The following is a 20,046-nucleotide window of genomic DNA, read 5'->3' as shown; positions in this document are numbered from 1 at the left end:
ATCGAAAACACAGATTAAAAATGAAAAATAATTTAATCAAGAAACAGAAGACAAAAACAAATTTAAAAATGAAAATGAATAAAAAAATAGAAATGGATCTAAAAGCAGAAAATGAATTTAAAAACAGAAATAGATCTAAAAGGAAAAGCAAATTTAAAACAAATTGAAAACGAATTGAAAACAAATTGTAAACAATTAAAACAAAATCAATTTAAACAAAATGAATTAACAAAAATGAATTTACGAAAAACAAAAATGAAAAAGAAAAAGAAAATGAAAACAAAAATAGAAGCGAATTAAATTCACTAATCACAAACGCAAACTAGGATTACTATATTGAATTTTTCTAAAACTTAAATGAAAAAAAAATCAATCGATCAATATTATATTCAAGAATAAAAACTAAATTTAATCGAATTATACATGCACAAATCTTAATTAAGAATTGTGAGAAATTAAAAAGACAAACTCAGAGCAATCAATCAATCTTGCAACCCACGCTTGAGATGAGATGATTCGCGATAAAAAAAATAACGGAAGCAAAAAATTGAATCGTGCAGAATCTGGAGAGGCAAGTAAACGTAACAAAAAAAGAATTTTTCTCTCAAAAACTGGAAAATGTCTTTACCAAAAAATAAAATTATGAAAGAGAAAGGAGGGGAGAGGTACAAAATCCATCTTTTGACCCCTTTATATACTGGTCTTAAATGAAAATGAAAATAAATGGGCCAAAACCTCTGCAAGTAATTATAATAAAAGCCCTAAATAAAAATTCTAAATATAAAAGGTATGTTTTAAGTCTAAACTTCAAAAATTAATAAAAAATAGCTTTAAACTCCAAACAAGATGATCATATATCCAAATTAAAGTCCAAGAAGTTAGGAATCCATTGCAAAAAGAATCAGCCAAAAAGAAGATCTATAAAAAAAGTTATGGCCGAAATAGTGGACAAAGGCTAGCAAGAAAAATGTGCTTGACCATCCAAAGAAGAAGCCTTCATCAACATTGACTTAACCACTAAGGGAGGAAGATCATGCTTAACCACCATAAGGCAAAAGCTAAAACCATCAAACTTAACCACCAAACAAAAGTGATATCTCAATACTTAACCACTTGGAAGAAGCCCAAAAAATCTAGCCAAACAAGACTGAAACAATAACAAAATATTAGGAGAAAACCATTGCATTTGTCAATCTTCATGAATATAAGAAAAATTTTCAAACAAAAATTTGATCCAAATAGCTTGTGAGTCCCATTTTTTGTCATTAAAGCAGATCAAGAAATCACAAAGTCTTCAGCCCTAGCAAAACTGCTATAAAACTTAGTCCCAAATTTGAAGCCACATGTAACATATCTCTATGTCTAGAAAAAAAAAAAAACACCTTATGTGCGCAACTAGCCCCAAACTAAAAATTCCAGACGCTACAACATAAGAAGCTACCAAGAGGGAATACGAGAGGCAATAACAAAAAATGCAGAAAAACTTATAGATAGTACATCAAACTCCTATGATGCATCAGTCACCACATAGCATAAGAGTATACACAAGCAAGACTAATGACTCACAATTTCAAAAACTGCAAGCCAAGAATTGTAAATCTTGTTGAAAATATTTTATCCATTGAAACATATTGAATCAATTTCATATTGACAGAAAAAAAAATGATTTAGAATAGAGAGGCTTAGCAATCTAGAGCGCAAGACAAGGGTCTACATTGAAGTAGCAATTAGAGAAACGCAGTTGGAGCCAATATTTCTGATTGGTGACCATGGATCTCTTAAGCAAGTAAAGCAAGAATAGTGAGAAATCCTCCTTCTTCTTTGCTTTGAAGAAAACAAAGTATACAGTCATGGTGCATTACAAAAAAAAAAAAAAACGTTTCCTTCAAACTGAGTCCCTGCAATGCAGTTTCACCAAAAGATTCAAGCAGAATCACAAATCAAAACCCAGAACTGAAAGACCGAGGCATTCCTTCATGGACCTCCTTGCTCCACTCTCCACCCGAAATCGTAAGAACAATTAGCCCGAACCCATGAACCCTATTCTTGCAGCAGAAGAAAGCAGAAAATAGAAGGGAAAGTGAGTGCGCATGACTCGCGAGAAAGGTGCAGGGTACCCCTAATGCGAAAAGCATTGCAAAGAATAAACCTTAACACCCCTTTTTCTTCCTCGGTAAAGGGTTTTGGTTGTTGAAAGGAAAAAAAAATGCAAATGAAATTGGAATCACATAGAAAAATGGAGAAGTTAAGAATCGAAACTTTGGACTGGAGGCTGCAAAGATGATGGTTTCGAAGGTGAGGTAAAAGGGCACAAAGAGAACACTCTTAGATGTGTTTGATTGGAACCCCCAATTAAGGCCATCATTTTTTTTTATGCACAGAACAAGACAAAAGGATATAAAGAGAGAGTGAGATTTTCTCTCTATAGAGTGCCAATAGAATCAGGAGCTCATGGTGGGTACCATGACTCTGATACCATGTCAAGAAACATGGCCCAAAAGAAATAATAAGACTAGAATAAAAGAAAAGTAAATTTGTATTAATTTGAATGAATAAAAGGGTTCATATTACAAGAGGAAATAGAAGGCTTATATAGCTCATAGAACTAACTAACTATTAATAGTCCTAACTAATCTCTAACAACCATTACCCATAAAAATGAGTTTTTCATCATCAGTTGGCGGTCGGCTCCACAAACAATCTTGCATAGTTATTATACTTATGAGAGTAGCAACATCAGAATCTACCCACCAAGTATCGTTAGTAATAATAGTTAAATTTATTTTAGAATAAACTAAAGTGAGAAATTTATCAACAATTTCATTCTAAACCTTAAAATTTGTCTCATTCAACATTGATATATGATTTAATTGAGCAAAAACATTAATAACACTAGCAATAAATACGAGAAGAGAGCAAAATAAATCAATTACATGTTTACCGTAATGATGAAACACTGGCAATACATTTTGTCAAACAATAGTCTTTCTTTAAATTGACTATTACTCACATGAAAAATAACTTTATAATTGTCATATATTTATCATCACAAGCATGCTATTATCTAGTCAAATTGCATCTTCCTTTAGGTCGAGCACAATTCCCATAAATAATCTTATACTAACATCAATGTAATTTTAATCAAATCATTACAACATATGTTACTTTAACAACTTTATTGCATCAACTAATTTAAAAAAGGGTTCTATAATATGTCTAAATCACAATAATTAAGGGTGAAGCACAACTTTGTATACCAATAAGCATAGCCTTACATATTGCTATGCATGACCTTGCATCTTACAATCAAGCACGACTATGCATCATCGCAAACAGTACAATTTTAGAAACTTAAGTCGCAATTGTCTTTGAATTTCAAAAATTCTAAATCATGATTTCTATAATTCTTAATAACCTGAGAATAATGTTGGCTCTAATATCACTTATTGAATTATATTTTCATTAATCATAATATAAAATTAAATCTATATTACGTTAGTTTACTGAAGACAAAAAAGAGATTTAAGAATACATGGATCCATAGAGCTTTATGACATAAATGTAACAGAATCTAAATCCTTTGATAAATATATTTGAGAACTTTTGGTATTATGATCTTCCTTAATAAGATATCTTTCTCCTCTGATGAGGCCTAATGTTTCTCTTTGATGGAGGAGAATAAATTGTTTGATCTAATATATTGAGGATAATTATTACACTTTTTATTTTAGTTTTGTTAGCATTTCTATTATTTCTTAACAAACTTAAAATCCAATTTTCCCTGATTAAGATCATATTACTTTATTTTATTTGTAATCTAAAAGACTCATTAAAATTAGATCACTTATATTAAGTTCATATAAACATAAATAACTAATATAAATATTATAAATAATATGTAATCTAACGTATATTATTAAAAATATAAATCATAAAATTTCTAATAAAAAATACTAGAGATATTTTCTTCTAATAATTATATCCTAGTGAAAGAATGTATATTATTAATATTTTTATTAAATCAATATTATATTTTATTATGAATACAGGTTGGCTTAGATTAGTTTCATCTGTCAACACTTTCCTCGAAGATGAAAGGGCTCATTATAAACCTAGTCTCATCTGAATTCAAAATTCGGCATTTTCAAGGATACTCGGGTATTCTTCAAAGAATATACCAAAGTCTATAATTCCTTAAAGATGTTTCAGTACTTAAATGTATAGTGATTCTTCTTCACAAATGGCACTAGTGACAATAAAGTTATACTAAAGAAAAATGTATAAAATAAAAAATATGAAAGAAAAAACTTTGTATAAAACAAGTATTAAATGATGCAATAAAATTATTGATTATAAAATAGATTAAAAAAATAGAATTTTATTAATTTACTAATAGTCTAATATGTTAACATGACTTATATCAATTAAAAATATAGAATAATTCTTATAAAACTTGAGTAAATTACTTTAATGAATTAGCTTTTAAAAATAAGTTAAATTTAATTTTTTAATATAATATTAGAGTTTATCTATTTTAAATATTTAACCACTTATAAATATTCAGTCAAGTGTGTATTAAAAATTCCTACCTCAACTAAAAATAAAATCATAATTCATAGTTCGAACTAATTTATAAATTAGACCTAGTTCCCGAGAAACGCCAAAAATTAAATTTTCTCAGCATACATTTAAAATAAAATTTATAATTAAAAGTAATTTATACACATTATTTTAATTATATTATTATACAGTTTAAAATTAATTTTATAAAAAATTATTTTATTTAAATTTAAAACTATCGAAACCTCATATGTCCGAAGTCTATCAATTTTTTAAGGAAAAAAGAACTAAAATGTTTCGATCGGGTCAGTGAACCATTAGAGATTGAATATTTGCTACGAAATCCTATCACGAGCTAGTGAGCCTACGGAGGAAAATGAAACACCAAATTGTCCCATGAACCAAGTAGGGAATTTACAGTTGCATAAGTTAGGTGGTACAAGCATGGCTATTCTGAGTTTAATTTAACATTTTGAATTTTAAAAATTAAAGTTAATATATTTTAAGAATGAATTTGCATTTTATTTATTTTTTTTAATCTGGTCAAATGTCTTACTTTACGAAAATATGGTTTAATTTCTTCTATTTTATAAAACATATTTTTTAAAAATTATGCATAATTAATAAGAATTTAATATTTAATAAACAATAATTTACATATTATAATATCATGTATTGACATTTTTTGTTTTGAATTCTATGTTAAAATTAATGTATGTTATCAATAAATCAAATTAATCTGATTTTGTTTTGTATATTATTATGTGAAAAAAATGACCTATCAAAATTTTCGTTCCAGCAGGGGAATAAATAATCTTTGGATATAATACATCAAACGTTAAAAAAAAAGAAGATCTAACATCTCTTTTTTACCGTGGTTGCAATTGGGCCTGGGTATGGGCAAAGAATTCAGTAACAAAACTTTGGGCTCTGTGGGCTTCAGGTGGTGAAGTATTACATATTGAAGGGATCAAGTTCAACCGTGATTGGGTTCTCCGATGGATCTTATATGTCGATAAAACAAAGGTATAAAATAGCACCATTGCTCATCTAACAGTCACACCAAGCTCGTGGTTTATCAAAACATAGCAAAAGGAGCAAAAAAATAAATAAATAAAATTGATACAAGGATACGTATTAAACATTGAAGCTATAGGTTAAAAATTAAAATTAATTTATCTTAATGCCAGAAAATTAAAGCACGAATATTTATTGGAAAGTAGTTAGAGCTAAAAGTGAAAAAAGAAATCTTGAGCAATGGATCATATATAATTTTAGATACTAAATATAGCATCTAAAACTTGGTATCAATTTTTCATGATACAAAAACTTTATCATGAGGAATTCTTCTTATTCTATTATGTCTTTTATGTTATAGTATAATATATGGGATATGAAATCTATAATAAATGAAATTCTGAATAATTGTTTGCATAATATTTTTTGTTTTAAAAGATTATTCATCAAAATGAAGTATAATTGATATTAACATATTGGTAAACATCTGACCATTACTGTATTCAATTTTCTTTCTTTCTTTTTTTGCTTTTGTTTGTACACATTATAGTCAACGTATAAAATTGGGATGTTAATAATGCTTCCAAATAACACGTATTTTATCTAAAACATGATTTGGAGTTTTTGTAGGTCTGGGTAGAAACGCAATCGATTATGGACAAAACCTCACATTATTGAATATGGCATGGGTATGCCTACACTTGTCCTATAAAATCATGTAGGTTTTTTTAATTGTTACTAACTTATATTGCCTAGTTTTTGTTAAGGAAAGCATGGGAGTTTCTATCAACAACAAAAATAAAATAAAGCAACGAAAGCACACACTACTACTCTTTTTTGGCCTAGACATGTATGGTAACCAGCATATGATAATAAAGAAAGTGAAATTAACCCCGTTACCCTAAGAAAGAGAAAGGAGTTTATTTTTGTTCTGGTGTGCCCTTGTTTTGAAGCTGACACATGTATGTACGAGAGGAGCATTTGGAAATATTGAGGGTAGATAAATTGTAGTGTTGATTATGACAAGATATGAGAACCTAATCTAACTGAGTCAAGAGTTTTAGATAATAGGAATATGGGGCATGACAGATGGAGGGGCCATTGTAACAGAGGAAGATGAGTGTTTTTTAGTGTTAGTGTGAAGGAAACTATAGGGAATGGAATCCTCACTGGTCATAAGGGGAGAGAAGAAACACAAAGTATAAGGCTGCCACAAAGCATATTTGAAATGGAAAATGAAGGTAAGTTACCCACTCGTGTACCCCACCCACACCCTTCAACCTCCTTTTCTCCTCTAGTCACCAATCATCTTACTTAATCAATCTCTCATATGTAAGTGTAAAACTTTTTAATTCTTACAAAAATATATTATTTTGTAAATGTTTTCCTACACAATAGTTTATTATCTTTCTTTACTTACATTATGATAATTTATTATCCAAAATTATATTGTGCAAATTTATTAATTTTTAAAATATTTTTTATGTGTAACAATAACTTATTTAAAGTCTAGACTATAAATATCGTTTATAGAAAAGCATAGCAATATAGAGCCATGTTATGGATTATAAATTACAAATTTTGGAACATGACAATTGTCATATAGATAATGTGTTTTGATTTTAATATTTTGATTTATTTTTTTAAATTTTAGCACTTTTATCTGTTTAATATATTATTATTTACTTTAATAAAATATTTTTTTATATTTAAGTGTAAAATTATAAACATACACATTTTAAAATGAAATGCTAGTATATTGTGTAGGTTATTCACTAATATTTTAATTAATTTTTATATTTATTTTTATTTTATTATTATTATTGTTGTTGTTATTGAACGAGGCTAAATGTTCAAAACAACACACAAGCTTAGGCAAATATCCTAAATCAAGAAACTCTTAAAGAATCAAGCATTATCAGGAGATCAAGGGAAGGAAGAACCCTACCAAAATAAGAGGAAGACAATCCAGCCTCAAACTCATGCTTAGCCAGCCAATCAGTATATTGGTTGGTATGATTTTGCTTAACAAACTTAATTCTCCTAAGAAGGTGCTTAACTTTATCAATGATAAAGAATAATGGATGAGCATTATTTTGAACATTAGCTACTAAGGAAATGACATCCTTAGAGTCATATTCAACCCATATTACATTAATTTTTCTAGAGATAATAATCTCAAGACCCCAATAAATTTCTCACAATTTCGCAATAAGGGGAGAACAAGGTGGAAACACTTTATAAAATCCAACTAGGAAGGTCCCCTTATGGTCACACAACAGGACTCCGTAACTAGGTCCATCAACAGAAAGCAAAGTAGCTCTATCAGTGTTTAGCTTAAATTGGTCCATTAATGGAGGAATTCACTTAACAAGACTTTTAGGCTCCAAGCTACCAATAATATGATTCTGGTTGCCCTATCACAAAATAACATACAACCAAAATTATGAATAATTTTGTTTAGTAAAACAATATCAGATAAAGGGGAGTTCTAAAAAATCACACAGTTCCTATAATACTAAAGGTTCTAACTGATTATACAAAATAGTTTACTCTAGGAGGGAAACAAAGAAAAATTGCTTTTGGACAGATTAAACCTCAACCAATCATGAAGGCCAAGACTAAAAAAAGAAGACCATTTCTCAGGGGGAATGAACCGGTTCCAAATTTGGGAGGCACAATCACAATCTTTAAGGATATGAACTATTGTTTTAGGGGTCTCATAACATCTGGTACACAAAGGAGACAAAAGACATTTTGCAAATATATCTTTCTTCATTAGTAAGGAGCTTACCATTGACAACTTTCCAAAGAAAAACATTGATCTTTGGAGGCTTTTCCCAATCCTAAACTAATTTAGAAATATGGTTATCTTTCTACCTATTTAGAGTCTGACTATCAATAAGATTATAAGTAAATTTGATTGAAAAAATGTTATTATTAGACAAACTTTAAAAAAATTACTCTTGATCATGATTCCAAATAGAAGGATCAAGGACTGCTATAAAGTTACAAATAGAGGAGGGAAGAACTTGACTAATTCTACCCTAATCCCATCTACTCTAAAAAGCAAAAGAAGCCATAGGATCATTCAAATCTTCTTCCACAATGAACTAAAGAGAATATTGAGACGAATTCTGATGATTTGAAAGTCACAGAGTCATTCAAATTTTCTCCAATCTAAAATTTTAGATATTAATCTTGTTAGTTATTTCTTAACAATAAAGTATTAAAATGATGATAGGAAAAAAAAATCTATTTGTATCAAATAGTAAACATATATAATATAGAGATTAAAAATATAATTTACATAAATTATATCTTCTTTTTCAATAATAATAATAAAAAGATTTAGAGGAGTTGACTTAAATTCTGAACACTCAACTCTTAAAGAAATACTTATAAATCACGTAATAATAACGTTCACTCTCATTGGCGGTAAAATTTAACCCTTATTCTTATGAATACAAATATAATTTTTAACAACTACACCAAAATTCAATAACACATAAACTATTACTAACGATATATATAAACTAATTAAAATAATATATTATATCACGTTTGTTAAAATGCTTTATTCATCTTCATATTGTAATTTTTCTTTTTATTATCATAATTGAGTTAATAATTATATGAATTTTCTCTCTTATACGTTTACATGTTTTTCTCATTTTGTTAAATGTATCTTTTTACTAAATTGATAGATCGGCTTTCCCCTTTAATTAGCTATCTATTTAAAAAATTATATATTATTTAAATTTGTATAATTTTATATATTACATGTTGTTAGAATACTATATTTAATATTATCTCCTCTCTGTCTCTCTCTCTCTCTCTCTCGATTTGAGCAATTTGGAGCCAGTGTAAAAGACCTTGGTCATAACCAAAGCCAAGGGGATCATACTATATTCTAAAAATACATTATAATTTGTAAAATTGCTCTTCTTATTCTTTACGTTGATGATATAATTTTCATCAGAAATAATGATAGTGAAATTAACTATTTGGATAAAGAATTGGCTACCCTTTTTTGGATTAAGGAACTCGATCCCTTAAAATTTTTTTTGGGATTGAATTTGCTAGGTCAAAAGAAGAAATATTTATCCACCAAAAAAGAACTATATCTTTGATTTACTTCTGGAAAACAATATGATAGGGTGTAAGGCAGCTGATTAGATAATCAATGATGATAATAAATTATTAACTATACTTAGTATTTGAAGTAATGATTAAGGTTAGCATTCTCATATTTTGCTTTCTTGAGAAGATTTTTTTGCAAAAATTGCTACGAAATGTGAAAATGTTTTGCAAACTAAATGTTATGCTTTAATTTTTTTAATTATACTGCAAAATTTGACAGTTGATAATTTATATTTATTAAATAAAATATATATTTTTAATTAACTATATATATAAGGACATAATTATAAGTTTGGATAGCACGACGCAAAATAAAATACTGTAAGTAATTTTATATATTGTTATTTTACCATAATTGCTTTTGAATTGGTCAATTAATAAAGGCAGAGAGACATTCTATCTATTCACCGGCAAAACATTGACAATTTTGAGTTTTCTGCTCATATAAAATATTCCTACAAATACTATTACGAGACTAATGTCGTTTTGGCACCATGTGATTGTTTTCTAATAAAATTATTTTTATATATAATTGTATTTTTCAAGATTTGAACAATCAATAATTTTAAAAGTGCCAGTTATACATATGCCGTTAGACTCCATCAACAATTTTTTGAATTTTGACTAAGAATAACTTTCCATAACAATAATAATGATGCTTATGCATTTTTTTAATACTCCAATATAAATAAATTATAAAAATAAAATATTTTTGTCAAGCAAAATAAACACGTAATATGCACATGTTTATTTAATATTTAGATTAATGGTCTGCATAACGGAAAATTTATTCACACAATCCGATTACATAATATAAAAGGGTAAAATATCTTCTTTTTTTTTGTCTAAAAAAACTGCCTATACATTTTCTCAAACTGCTGCATTACGAAATTTCAAAATTTAGAACTCAAAATATTATTGATTTCCACAAAATGCACTCGAGAACTCTCGAAGAAAAATTAATTTATAAATATTTGAATAGTATTAATATTTATTTAATATTTAAAATTTGTTATTGCATCAGATTATTTATTAATATAATTATTGTTATATATCTGATTAGAAAGTAAAAATAATTTCATTTTTTATTCAATTAAAAATTTAAAATAATATTAATTATATTTTAACTAAAAATTTAAAGTATAAATAAATAAAGTCTAAAAAAATTACTGATAAAGAATAAGTTTAAAAGTTTATTAAATAATTATACAACAATATTCAATTTAATTCACTAAATAAAATTATTACATAAATCACATAACATCGTCAAATTTAATAAAAAGTAAAATTTTTAAGATATTACTTATTATAATTATTTTGATAATTTTTAAATTTTTTGCATATCTTTATATTATTATTATAAATGATTTAAGATATCTTTCTCTACCCAACTAAACAAATAATATTTTTAGAATAAGTTTTTAAAAAATAGTACATTATTTTATAATTAAAAAAAAAAGGTTAAGGTGAAATAAGAAGAGAAGAATGTGAAGAGTGAGGATGAGAGGGTAAGTAAGAGAAATTACTGTGTTAGTTGGTGTCTCTTTTTCAGGAAAATGGACTCGAAATGTGGTTTCCGTCCAGCTGACATGATAGTGACAGGAGTACGGTGAGGAATCATAAAAACCCTGCACCCTCGCACTGTTCTTGTTGATCATCACATGGGAGCTTCTCCAACCCCATCCCACGTACTCCCCCTTGTCATCCACCCTCTTACCTCTTCCCCTTTTCACTTCTAATTTTTCACATTTTTCATCTTAAATATATTTTACTTCATCCACTGTCTCTGTGTTTGACTCCAAATCAAATACCCCTCCACTCATCCCTCACCCAACAGGTATGGTCCAAGAACCAGCTCTTGCTGTTCTCCGCTGCTTCCACGAAAGACAAGCAAATTTTTATAGTATTTTTTTAAATAAGAAAATAAAATAATTTAAAATATTTTTATTAATCTCTATAATTTGATTGAACATGTCTTATAGAAGGGATAAAAATAAGTATGATAAGCAAAGCTATTAAGTTTATTTTAGCTATTGCAAAAACAGTAATCCATCTTATAAAACTAAACAATTGGTTTTGGTAAGTGTTTCATAAACAGTAGGTTGGGAAATCTTACACCTGAAGCTCCTCGAGATCTGACCAAATCTTGTTTTGAGTTCTTCATAAGAATTATTTTCAACATGTTTCGAGCGTCAGTTACTCTGCACTTGGGCCTCCCTTTGTCTACTCCAATAATGCTTATTGCTATCCATAATTGCTTTTCTCCCTTTTCTGTTCACTTGTAGTCATCCCATCCCTAGTTCCACTTGTCTTAATTCCAATCATGTTTTTTATTCCATTCATTTTTGTATATCATTTTCTTTAAAAACTCCCAAATTAAATTAATCCATATATTTCTATTTTCATTTGATTAAATACAAGTTTTCGCTTCTCTCTTGTGTTCATCAGTTGCTGAATTTTATAGTTATTTGTACAAATTCAAATGTAGGCCAGATAATATAAAATAATGTAATTTCTTTTAACGAAATAAGTGTGAGGTAGAATAAACTTTTAATGCTGCTCAAGAATTATAGATTTAAATGGCACCTAACTTCTTTAAGGTTACTTAATGGACATCGAATCCTACCCAAGCAAAATTTCTTGCACCTGAAGTACTTTTAAAAAGCTTATCATATTTGTACAATGAAACGATTCAGCTGGGAAGGTTGTTAGGATGCCATGTGCTTTGTTTTGAGAGAACGAAACATTTTTAAATAATCATAGATATTCTATATTCAATATTAAATGGGTAAAATTGTACTTAGCACGTTAGAGCTCTTAGAAATTAAAAAGTTTACTTAACTATATGTGTGTTTGGGTAGAAATTTATAAAATTATCAAGTGTTTTGTGTTTTAATTTGTTTATAAAAAAAATTAGTATAAAATTTTTATCTAAAAATAAAGTAATAATTTATCAAAATAATTTAAACATGAATTTAGAAGTAATAATAATATATCTAAAAATAAAGTAATAATATATCAAAATAATTTTTATCATCAATTTACCAATTGATGATAAAATTGCTAAATATATTATAACATATATTCTAGACCAAATTTTTAAATTTTTAAATTTGATTTTCTATATTATTAACGTCAAGGATTTGCATCTAAGAGCTAAGATTTTTTAAAATTTTATTTACTCACACATTTCTTGAAATGCATGACACCTAAGCAGCTCTAATGGTGTTAATTTAGTTTTATATATGATATTTGTGTTATTCTGATATACTAAATAATATGTACTAAGTTGTGTTAAGCTGATACTTGAATTAAATTTGAAATGCAATATTACGTACTAATTTTAGATTTCTAATTAAAGATTAAAGTTCTTCATCTTCTCCTTGCTCTTCTTCAATCTCCATAGAAGCCAAGGGAATGAATGTTCTTAAAGGAGGTTTTGGAAAACTTGAAAGAGAGAGAGAGAGAGAGAGAAACTGTTAACCAACTGACATCCCCATGATCACCTATCATTATTCCAACAATCAATATACGTACCCAGAGGACCATATATATAGAGATCCTCATCCTGCACACCCTAACTATAGATGACATTAATATGGTGGTTTTATTAGAAAATCGAATGGCTTTCAATTATGTAAATGAAATGTTAGATGCCTCTATTTTGTTGTTGTATGATGGGGGTGATAATGAGAAAAACATTGAAAAGAAATAAAAGTTAAATAGCACCATTAAGTACAAACAAAAAAGAAATTGAATCCTAACGAAAACTTATTGGAACCAAAATTTTAATTACAACTAAAAAATTAAATTTGTATTTAAATAATACTCAATATTCATGATTAATCAACAACATATTTCTCAAAATCTGTAATAAAATGCTGGATTCATAGTGCTTCATTAAACCTTTTTACTCTCTTCTCATAAATTAAGTAGGATATTTATTAAAATTTATCCTGCATAAGATTACACTTTTCAAAAAACTCGTAACAAAAATTAACAGCGTTAAGATTTGATAAGATAACAATGGATTGTTAATGCATTGAAGCGTGGAGGGGGTTGCGAAGGGAAGAGAGAAAAGTAAGGGTAACGCTAATGGAATGGTAATAATAATAAGACATAAATGAGAGAAGGCAAGGAGAGAGTGACGTCACGTGCTGTCGGAGAAGGAGGGCACGTAGGACGCTCCCATAAATGCAGACAGATTAATTCGTCCGATGTGAAGTCCGTGTCCTAAGTCTTATTTTATGGTTCCTATTTCTGTTCCCAAATTCTTCAACCACATTCACTTCTCCTTCTTCCAGAGACAAACACCCCCCGCTTTTTCACCAACCATATTCCCCACTCTAATCACCCTCCCCTTTCTCTCTAATTCTTCTTCTTTCATGCTTGTGCTTTTCTACATTTATATTTAGTGGTAGGTATCCAATTATATTCCAATACACTGAACCTGTTCAACACTCTTCCTCTATTATATCTTTTCAAAAATTAAAAAAAAAAAAACAAACTCCCTAGCTATTTATTTGCTATCTCTTGTAAGATTATAGTTTACAATTTTTTTCATTTAAAAAAGGGTTAAGAAAAGAGGACAGAAATAGGTTATGGTCAGTTAAAGTAAAAAGTAAATGTCTGAACAGTGTTGGTACAGGTGTTAATTATGTAATGGCAAGTATTTGAAAGGCTTTCCAGAGTGAAACAGCTCTTTTCTTCAGACCGGTTATTGATGACCACATCCTCTTCTCATCTCTTCTTATCTTTAAAACTAAATAATAATATTACTATTTTATTAAATAATAATTACTATTACATATTAAATTCAATATAAATACATACAATCTTACTTACTTAGTTATTAATATCTGTCTTTGTGAAACTGGAAATCATTCCTGTGTTTTATCATTCACTTGGCTCACGGGTCATGTAGAATACTAGAATAGATCTTCATTCTTCAATCTCCTCTCAAGCCCTAACCCTAACACAAAACCGAATTCCATGTAAAAAGAGGGAGAAATTAAAGAATATTTTGCGAGGAAATTATTTTATTTTATTTTTTGAAAAAAAAGTGGAGAGCGATATGGAATTTGACGAACAAGAAGAGCAAGAGGAGGAAATGGGGATGCGGGAGCCGCCGCAACCGCCGCCGCCGAGTTACGACTCGCTAGGGAACTCGGCAACCAGGTCCAAAATCGGCGGCGGTGAGGGAAGGAAGGGCGGGTTCGGCGCTGCTGTGAGGTACAGAGAATGCCAAAAGAACCACGCCGTGAGCTTCGGCGGCCACGCGGTCGACGGTTGCTGTGAGTTCATGGCTGCTGGGGAAGACGGCACGCTGGAGGCCGTGATCTGCGCTGCCTGTAACTGTCACCGGAATTTCCACCGCAAGGAGATCGACGGCGAGATGACGACGTTCCACCACCGCCCGCAGCCGCCGCCGCTACATCACCACCAATTGTCCCCTTACTACCACCGGGTACCGCAGCATCCCGCTGCCGGTTACATCCACCACCACCTAGCAACTCCGATGGCGCATCACCGACCTCTGGCCCTCCCGGCGGCGGCTTCCGGGGGTGGACTTAGCAGAGAAGAGGAGGACATGTCGAATCCGAGCAGCAGCGGTGGCGGTGGCTGCGGAGGAGGATCGAAGAAGCGGTTTAGGACGAAGTTCACGCCGGAACAGAAGGATAAGATGCTTGCATTTGCGGAGCAACTTGGATGGAGAATCCAGAAACATGATGAACCTGCTGTGGAACAGTTCTGTGCTGAGACCAATGTGAAGCGAAACGTTCTCAAGGTTTGGATGCACAATAACAAGAACACTCTCGGTAAGAAACCCTAATTTCGGATGTTAATTCTTTCTCTCTTTCCATGTGTTGTGTGTGAAGAAAGTAGACACGAAAAAAAATTTATGTAATTTGAAATTTAATTAATGGAGATCAAGCTAGGGTTCTTACTCGTTCTTCATTTGGTTAAGTTAATTTCAGTTTATTTTATGGGATTTTAGTGTTGGCAAGTCGTGTGCAAGTGCAACCTTGATCTGCTAGCACTAGTAGGCCTCAGGTAAGGAATGATTAAAGTGCATGATTAGGTTAACATGTACTATTATTGTACATTAATTGCGGATTAATTGTCGTTGTCTGTAAATTTAAGATAGACCAAATAAAGACGAATTATGGAAAAACTTGCTATTGTTTTAATTTTCATTGCAGTATATATCATGCGTGATGTTTAAAATTAAGACTGAGAGAGTAAATGAGCGATTGAGGCGAAAGAAGATTCCACTGTATTAATTGAGTTAAACACAACGTAGATTCATGCAAATGCAAAGGTGATTAAGTTTGCGTTGTGTTTATGTAAGCTTGGATATCCTGCATTATTTTCTTCACTGCTCCAGCTTCTATCACATTAAATTCTACGGTCTTAAAAAACATCCCAAAGTCCCCAGCATTTAGAGCGGGGTGAGAAATTCATAAATATTAAAAGAGATTGATGAATCTGAAGTGAGTGACAGTGATTTGTTAGTGAAATAGTGGGTAGTTGTTGTTGAAGATGCAGCGAGTGTGGCATTATTAATTGTTTCAGTTAATTTCTTACACGTTGGGTTGCTGCTGTTTTACAAAATTGTCTCTAAAAATAAAGGTAAAAGAGAAAAAAGAAGGGGGTCATAAATTCCCTGGTTTCAATGATTCAATACCATTCTCGTATGTGTTTGGTTAGTGCGGTGTGAAAAGCGAGAAAGTAATGGAAGAACAAAATAAACTAGGAGTGGGTGGGTATTCACGCGGCAAAATCGTACACTGTTTGCCTGTCGGGTCATGCACAGATTACAGACTTGCAGATCAGAAGTGCAGACCTACTTTTTTTTTTTCCTTTTATTGTTATTATCATTAACAACGTCTTAATCATACGATAAGAAAAAAAAAGCGCACAATTATGTATATTTTATTAAAAAGAAAATAGTTAAAAAAATAAAATTTTCTTTTGTTTCAAAACTTTTTTTTTTCTATCTTCCTTTTTCTTTGCTATGAAATAATCAAGGAGTATTCTTTAATTCTGCTTTTTCTACTTTTCTTTATAGTTTTATTATTTGTTCCTTGCAACGTATATATCTAGAAAGAAAAAGTCGTCAACAAAAATTAGATGTCAAGGTGTTGTTTTAAGTTTAGTTTCAGCTAAATGCATTTTAGTACTGTTGGTTTGTATTTAATTTTAATTATATATTATATATTAAAGCATGTGTCATTGTAAAAAAATATTGATTCTAAGTATTATTTAAATGACGCCTTTAAAAGATTCATAAGCTAACTAAGTTGGGATTTTGGCTATAATTTTTTTCTTTTTCTTCCAAAAGAAATACAAATATGATTTTTTTTTCGTTTTTTATTTTAGAAGTTAATTTTTACGTTTTATCAGGAAGTACTTAAAAATGTATTATTTTTTTATTTTATTTTTTCAAACAAATTATTTAATCATTTAAAAGTTTTGTAGATATATATTTTCAATCAATTTTTTTTTTGTCAAATTCAATTTCTTTACCTAAAAACTTACAAATGGGCGCTAAATTGATTTGAAGTAAAAAGAAATGAATTCAGAAACTTATATTAATTGAACAATTTGCTTTTAATAAAAATCAAAAGATTTAGCTATTTTTATTTTTGTTTCTGCTCGTGAAATCAAGGGTGTGTTTAATAAAATTAATTGACAAGGTAACTGAAAGCTGAAATATTAGGTAAAAGTTAAAAGGATGAAAGTTAAAAAGAATAGTTAATTAAATTAGTTATTTAATTAACTAGTAAATATAAAATAACGGATTAGCAAATCTTAATTTTTTAGTTAAAAATTTTATATTAAGTAATTATTTATTTAAACAACTAATTTTTAATTTTGTCCTCATTTTAAATTATTTGTATTAAATATATGATAATATGGATTAATCTATATTATTATTTTCATTATTTATATTGTAATATGACAAGATTTAAGAATGTAGTCATATTTTAATAAGATTTAATGATAGAAGTAGTTCAAAAAAGTTAAATATAAAAGAATTACAGGAAGTAGAGTTAAAAGTAACGTTTAAAATGTTAATTAAATACTATTACAAAAAGCTTTTGTAACTATTTATTTTAGCAACCTTGTTAAATAGAGTTATTTTGTCGAACAAGTATTTCAAAGAGTTATTTAGTTTAACTTATTATTTAGGTTCCTACGTACATTCGATTAAGCTAGTTTGTGTTATACTTTTTTTTTTAAAGTGCTATTAAAATTTAGACAAATTTATTGTTTATAAAGAGAAAAGGTAAATGGCAGTTTATTCAATAAAAAAATATTAAAAACTGAATAAGGAAATTGTAACAAATAAAATAAAATTGATTTAGCCTAATTTTATTCAATTTCTAATTTTAAAAACTCATTGGTTTAGTTAAAATTAATTTTCCTTCAAAATATAACTAAGCCAAACTACAAACACTATAAATTGTTGTTAGTTGTTTATACTATACGAGGGGAGGGGTGATTGTGCATATAAACAACTAAAGGATGTTAGTTTTTCCGTATCTTTTAATTTACTCCCTCTGTCTCCGATATCATTTTTTTTTGGTGTTTTAGTTTGTTTAACATATTTATCATTTAGAAAATAAAATGATTAATATTCTTTTAATAATATCCTTATTTATTAATATCTTATCTAAATAAATGAATTCAAAACTATATTCTAACTTTTTAAATAAAGATAGTTTTGTTAAAGAAAATTATTTTATCGTAATAGTTTATTTAATTAATAATTTTCTTGGTAACAGTTGAGTTCATTAGCGTACTAGTAGTAAACAAAATGTTACGTAGTTTCTTGAAATAATATTGAATATATTTGAAAAAGACTATCCGAAGTATTTTTCTTTAATATTCAAAGTTATTTTAGACAAGTAAGAAAATTGAGTGATTAATAGTAATGTGGTAAGTTATTAAAATTTTCTGATATGTAAGGAATGGTATTGAAAAATGAAAACTGAATATATTACCACTCTGTTAATCATTTATTTGACTAACTTAAAGAAAAGGAATGCATAAATTACAGTATGCGCGTGACAACAATCTAATTTTATTTTTTAAGCCAAAATAAAAGTAAAAATACGCTTGGTTGTGTTTTTCTCTTTCTACATTATTTTTTTTTCTCTCTCTATCTCTTCATTGCAACTTTAACATTAATGTTCAAATGCTTACCTACCCTTCCATCAGAGGCTAATGTAAGCAACAATGGCATGAGTTCATCTATAATTCCATAGAACATTAACTATTAAAACATAATTTTTGAACCAAAAACTATCAAGAGAGATACAAAGTGCTTCATTTTTCAATCTAAACACAAAATCATGAACAAAGTTTAAACTTTTTTTTTTAATTAAAACAACCTTCAAATACAAGTTTGAACATAGATTTAACAAGGTAAACTCACTTTGCCATCTTGAATCACCAAAGCAGTTGCAAAGGGACGAACATTGCTCAAGCGAAATTTTAAGTGAATTTAATTTCAGATTGATATTCAGATGTGCTTGAGAGTTATTTTAACATAAAAGTTTAAACTTTGTCATTATTTTAAATTCTGATTAAAAAATGAAGCACTTAGCATCTTCCTAGATGCTTCGGTGTTTTTGTTTGTGACTTTGAAAGTACACCATGCCTTTTGGTTGTCATTTTATCTTTATTTAGGAAGGAAAGCAATTAATAGGGTTGCTTATACGCAATTGTGTTTAAGCAAAAAAAAAAAAAAAAAAAAAGACCGAATTATCATGAAACTCAAGTGGACCTTATCCAAATTATCCAATAAATACAGAATAAATCAGCCCAAAAAATTAGTTTAGAGGTGAATGAACATGTAATGCATAAGCATGTTGTTTACACTAGATTGATGGTGATTTGACTGAAAAATTGAGTGAAGTGTTGACACTAGATTCCTGAAGATAGTCTCCTCCGTACACCCCCTAATGGCTTTACAAAAGTGACGTATCGATGAGTGATATTATGATTTGATAATTTAGGATTAATTTAAAGGCTGAAATAATGGGAAAACACGGTTTAAAAAAATTAAAGATATCATTACGAATTTGGAAGTAATTTACTCGTTGACTTTACAAAGACCCTGAGATACCTTGACCCTATGAAAGCATTGTTTTGATAACTTACCCTTCAAGTTACTCAAAGTGGTGGAATATATATATGTTAGCGGATTATCATTCAGGTTGCTAAGAACTCCTTAGGCACTAATGCAGACATTTCTCACTTTGATGGTTGAGCATACTCGAATGACCAACCATAATATTTGAGAGATAGTAAAAT

At 29.0% G+C, this 20,046-nt stretch overlaps 1 protein-coding gene across 1 annotated transcript; it reads left to right on the top strand.

Annotated features, from left to right (window-relative positions):
* The first annotated feature begins 14,623 nt into the window (after nucleotides 1-14,623).
* On the top strand, nucleotides 14,624-15,740 carry LOC113847670 (zinc-finger homeodomain protein 2-like). Its single transcript, XM_027476906.1, has one exon. The coding sequence runs from the start codon at nucleotides 14,795-14,797 to the stop codon at nucleotides 15,551-15,553; it is 759 nt and encodes a 252-aa protein (XP_027332707.1). The 5' UTR covers nucleotides 14,624-14,794; the 3' UTR covers nucleotides 15,554-15,740.
* The last annotated feature ends 4,306 nt before the right edge of the window (nucleotides 15,741-20,046 follow it).

This window comes from Abrus precatorius, unplaced genomic scaffold (assembly GCF_003935025.1).
Source record: "Abrus precatorius isolate BTA unplaced genomic scaffold, Abrus_2018 Scaffold8, whole genome shotgun sequence".
NCBI lineage: Eukaryota > Viridiplantae > Streptophyta > Magnoliopsida > Fabales > Fabaceae > Abrus > Abrus precatorius.
This window is presented reverse-complemented; position numbering and strand designations above follow the sequence as displayed.